Below are 5,460 nucleotides of genomic sequence, written 5' to 3' on the forward strand. Positions count from 1 at the left end.
AAGCAATTGCTATTGGTTCCTGATATTTATGGTGGGAGAGAAGAAAGTTAGTGCATAATGAAAAGGTCCAGGAACCTAAGTTCATAGTAATGGCAATCAGAGCTTTGGTTGCTAACTATACTATGACGAGTGATGCAAATGCGACGATCAAGCGACATGGCTGGGAAAGACCAAGGAGCAACTATGTGAAGCTAAATGTGGATGGGGCTTTTGACCCAGACTTACTCAAGGGCTCATATGACGTTGTCATCAGAGACTCGAATTGCAGATTCGTCGTGGCAGGAAACGTGAAAATTGATTGGTGTGGAGATGCGCTTATGGCCGAGACACTGGCCTCACAGTATGGACTCAGTTCGGCAACTACTGTTGGGTGTAAGCGCATAAAGGTGAATTCCGATAACATCGAGGTGATAGAGACAATGAAGAATTAAGGTCGTTCTTTCGGTATATTGGCGGCAGTGATTATATATATATATATATATTATTTTTAAACATACTTGTAGAGAGACTAATTGTGATTTAGCCAAACTAGTTAGAAGCAAGATATGTGTGGGGTGAATGAAACATTCACCTATAGAGACGTTGATACTCTCGCAAAACATAATACGATGATCATCATGCAATAGAGAGTTCTTTGATGTCTAAAAAGGCGGTCACTGGAAGCACCATAAAAAACGTGCTAAGTGTAAGATCGTGTCTCCTAAAAACACAATTAATTATGCTAAAAGGGATAAATAACCCTTTTCAGCCGTTGAAGCAAACAGATCGCAACAATGTCTTTTTCTAGCTTGGCAGCTATCACCCGACTTTTTCTAGGTTTGGCAGCCAGAACGAGATTTGCCTTCGAATTGCAGGTCCAAATCATTATCCTCTTTGGCTTGCCTCCTACCTTTCGGGTGGCCAGCAGGCATCGTTCTCTTCTATCTGGACAAATCCTCTTCCGCGTGAACCAGAACGCCTGCACACTTCTGGAAACCGGCTAAGGGATTCCTGGCTGTAGAATAAGTAAGTTCCAAAAAAGAACTTGATATATTTTATTGTTGTGAACAGAAACTGAGGTTAAACGGCCGCCCAAGCTGGTTTGACGGAGCTTCACAGGATAGAAAACTCTCAAGGCAGCGGCAACAGTAGGTAAGCTGTTTCTTGCTAATATTTTTTTCTCAAACAGTAGTTAATCTTTTGTTGCAAGCAAAACTTGTGCCTGCATTCTTGGTTCTTGCCGTAAATCCATTTTTCTTTCTGGGGGAGGGAGGGATGGGATGGACCTGGTCCCATTCTGCAGACTTTGTCTTGCGTGCCCTTCTCTGAATTCTGCGCTTGAAAAGGTCTCGAGAGCTCACATGGCCCCTCCCGTCGTCCCCTTTCCCCTTCACGACCTGCCTCTCTCTCTCTTGTGGCCACTCGAGACAAGCACGAGGAGATAGGTCCCAGAGATGGAGCCTCTGCATCTCTCTCGCAGTTGCTCCCATGGCCACGGACTACGATTGCCATGCCCGTATCTCTGAGGTACTCACCTCACCTGTTGCTTACTGTTGAGTTAAATTAATGCTTCAACCTGCCCGCAACGCGCCGCCCAGCATGGGCAGTTCCCATTCCTGATAACCCCTTCCATAATTGCTCGGACACGGAGTTAATTCTCTGAAGATGCCGCAACTGCCCAGTTGCTTTGATGTTCGATCATAAAAAATGGCTACTCAAGGGGCATTTACTGCTCCAAATTTGCTGTAGAGTAGTTTTTCTCAATTTGGCTCTGTTCAGCTCAACGTCTTCGTTTCTGCAGGCGGATTAACCGGTAGCGGCCGCCAGCGGCCCATGGAGGAGGAATCCCACTGCCCGCTCCGGTGGGAGAGCACGGGCGACCAGTGGTGGTACGCCACGCCGATCGACTGGGCGGCCGCGAGCGGCCACTACGACGTCGTCAGGGAGCTGCTCCACCTGGACGCCAACCTCCTCATCAAGCTCACCTCCCTGCGCCGCATCCGCCGCCTCGAGTCCGTCTGGGACGACGACATGCGCTTCGCCGACGCCGCCACCAACCGCGCCTCCGTCGCCCGCTGCCTGCTCCTCGACTGCGAGTCCCGCGCTCGGCCCGGGGGGAACCGCCTCATCCGGGCCGGCTACGGCGGCTGGCTGCTCTACACGGCGGCCGCGGCCGGGGACGCGGGGTTCGTGCGGGAGCTCCTCGGGAGGCAGCCCCTGCTGGTGTTCGGCGAGGGTGAGTACGGCGTGACCGACGTCCTCTACGCCGCCGCCAGGAGCAGGCGCCCGGAGGTGTTCCGGATGTTGCTCAACGCGGTGCTGTCTCCGGCCGGAGAAGACGGAGCTGGTGATTTGGGAGGTGCTCCTTCTGGTGCCACTCGTGGGGGATACATGTTCAGGCGCGAGATGATGAACCGGGCAATGCACGCCGCGGCGAGGGGCGGCGACCTGGAGGTCCTCAGGGAGCTCCTGCAGGGTTGCTCCGATGCCGCTGCGTACCAGGACGCGCAGGGCGCCACCATCTTGCATGCTGCGGCTGCAAGGGGCCAAATTGAGGTGATTCTGCTTCTGCTTCTGCTTCTGCTTCTGAATCTTGCCTCAGTTCCATGATTTTTTTGGGTCTAATTGATGTGTTGGTCTCATCTATATGTATATATTGATTGAACTAAACATCATTACAGTGATTGAAATTTCACTCCAAGCGGCGATGAACTAACTAAATATATTCAACTTGTGAACATTCAACATGCCAGCCAGGTTGTGAAACCTGAGAATAATAACGGCCGTTCTGTTTGACATGATTGTTCCTGTAAGTTGATCTTGTGGACATTCAATGCCAGCCAGGTTGTGATTCTGCTTGTGCATACTTTAATTATTGGGTAATCAGTCCTTTGGCATGCTTTAATTATTGTAATGGTGCTCAGTTTGCTTGGGGGGCAGTTAGTTCATGATATTGCCTGTCTCTATAAAAATGCGTATCAATTAAGCTCTCATGCTTGTGGGAATTATTTACTGTCATTCTATACATTTTTTAGAACTACTATTATATTGTTCATCTAAAATTAACTATCAAGCCAGTGTTTCATCATTTCTTTTGCTGCAGTATCAGGTTCATTTCTCATGAACCTATTAATGGATTTTTTTTCCAGCAACTGCCGGATGCAGTACTAACACGTTCTTACTGCAGGTCGTGAAGTATCTGATTGTCGCTTTCGACATCGTCAACTCTGTAGACGACCAAGGGAATACAGCGTTGCATATAGCAGCATTCCGAGGTCACTTACCGGTGGTCGAAGCCCTGATGACTGCATCACCATCACTTGTATCAGCTAGAAATGAAGTTGGTGACACGTTCCTCCATATGGCACTGACTGGCTTCAGAACTCTCGGCTTCCGAAGGCTTGATCGTCAGATGGAGCTCACGAAGCATCTGGTCGCTGGATCAATCATGGATGTCAGCGATGTCATCAACGTGCAAAACGACGATGGAAGGACCGTTCTTCACCTGGCAGTGGTTGGTAATCTGCACTCCAGCCTCGTTGAGCTCCTGATGACCGTGCCATCGATCGAACTGAACGTCCGCGACAGCAACGGCATGACTCCTCTGGATTTACTGAGGAAACAGCCGCAGACAGCATCATCCGAGATACTCATCAAGGAGCTGATTCTGGCCGGCGGGATCTCGAACTCGAGGGATCACGAGACGAGGTCCGCCATTGCTTCCCAACTGAAGATGCACCACATTGTGGGCAGCCCGGGGACTTCTTTCAGAATCTCAGACGCTGAGATTTTCCTCCATGCGGGTATCGATGCGTCAGGCGTCAGTGAAAGAACGAGAACGAGAACAAGAACGACCTCATTCTCTAGTGTGGGCAAGAGTGCTGAACTTGGAACCCTGGGGCCTGGTCTTAAGAGGCTGAATTCCATGCAGAGCGCGGCAAGGCATCTCAAGGTCCTGCTCAGATGGCCGCTTCGCAAGGGGAAGAAATCACCCGGCAGCCCTAAGGAATCGGACGACGACGCCTCCTCGGTGGATTCCGTCAAGAGCTGGAGCCATGTGGAGACCACCCCGACACCGTTGAGGCAGAGGTACTCCAAGGTGAGCTCCCTGTTCGGCAACAAGCGAACCTTGGCAAGCCCATCAATGAAGATGAGGTCTGGAGCTGATCACACACTGCCTGAATCCCCTTCGGCTTCGGCCTCCTGGTCTTCGTCGTCGTTGATCGACAAGATCGAAGCAGTCCATCTGGACAAAGACAAACCATCACCCAATGCCAGTGCGGTGATCAGGCACACACCAAAGAAATATGGATCTCTGAATAGTAGACTTATGAACCAGTACCTCGGCACTGGAGCGCAATTGCAGGATTCAACCTCGGGGCAGCGGTCGAGACGATCGCTTCTGTCAGTAGTCTGATCAAATGATTTAGATGATGCCACTCAAATTTGACACCGCTTGTTTCCCTTGATTCGATGCTTAAAAGTTACAGCTACTTTGGTAGCACCAGACAGACGACTTCAATCACAGTCCTCATTGTTTGAGTCCATGTGGTGTTACTGATGAGGCCGAGATAGCTAATCATATCTACTAAGTTACTAATATAATGCGGTTACCATGTTAGTGTGCCTTCTGTGGGCTGGTAAGTGTAACTGAGAGCATGATTTAGAAATGAATGAATCATACAGTTAATTACCAAACATCGCCAGATGAGTTCTCCGGTACGCAGTTCTTCAGAATGATTCGTTATACATCTGCAATAGCATAGTGCTCACCTCCGCATCATTACATAATGTCTACATGAAGGTGCAGATTTGCCAATCATTCTTCGCATGTGCCTGCTGTTATTCTTTTCATTTTGTTTAAGAAGACGTGTACTTGTTTATGTGTATAAAGCTGTGTCGGCCACTCTTTCTCATGCGGCTTTGCTACATCATTTTTGCTTTCTCATGTAGCCACGGTGGAGAAGTGCGCGTCGGTTCCTTGATTTCAACTACCAATGACTTTTATTTTCTTTTTCTTGAGAAGATGTATCTTTTTAGGGTCAATTACCAATATCTTGATTTCGCAAAAAACAATTTTTTACCAATATCTTGATAGTTGGTTAGTCGTTGGGTAAACCGTTTTGTAGATCGGTGGCGGTGGGATGCATTTTTATTTTAACATAAGTACAGACACAAGCGCCATATACACGCGTATACACTCACCCCTATGAATGCGCACACGCACACCCTACCTCTATGAGCACCTCCAAAAGACTGAGCCGGCATATCATCTTAAAATTTACGAAGTCACCGTAGGTACCTCATCGTCGACGAAAACGTCTCGATTTGAATCCTGGTGGGCTAAGGATACCACAGTCCCTCTATCCATCCAACCACAGGTTAATTCATGGTGGGATGCATTTCAGGATGAATGTGTTTTGTCTAGAGAGATCGATGGAACGGAAATCAGATGAAAACCAAAGTGCCACTATCAAATAT

The 5,460-nt window shown here is 48.7% G+C and overlaps 1 protein-coding gene across 2 annotated transcripts; it reads left to right on the forward strand.

Moving 5' to 3' along the window:
• Positions 1-861: 861 nt before the first annotated feature.
• LOC123077980 (espin) lies at positions 862-4,908 on the forward strand. 2 transcript variants are annotated; one of them, XM_044500364.1, is made up of 3 exons: positions 862-1,131; positions 1,781-2,535; positions 3,167-4,908. In XM_044500364.1, exons 2-3 carry the CDS (start codon positions 1,813-1,815, stop codon positions 4,394-4,396), a joined length of 1,953 nt encoding a protein of 650 aa, XP_044356299.1. In that variant the 5' UTR covers positions 862-1,131; positions 1,781-1,812; the 3' UTR covers positions 4,397-4,908. The 2 variants fall into 2 exon arrangements, with proteins under 2 accessions (XP_044356299.1, XP_044356298.1); XM_044500363.1 differs by lacking the exon at positions 862-1,131 and adding an exon at positions 1,224-1,506.
• The last annotated feature ends 552 nt before the right edge of the window (positions 4,909-5,460 follow it).

The sequence above is a fragment of the Triticum aestivum genome, chromosome 3D, assembly GCF_018294505.1.
Source record: "Triticum aestivum cultivar Chinese Spring chromosome 3D, IWGSC CS RefSeq v2.1, whole genome shotgun sequence".
Taxonomy (NCBI): Eukaryota; Viridiplantae; Streptophyta; class Magnoliopsida; order Poales; family Poaceae; genus Triticum; species Triticum aestivum.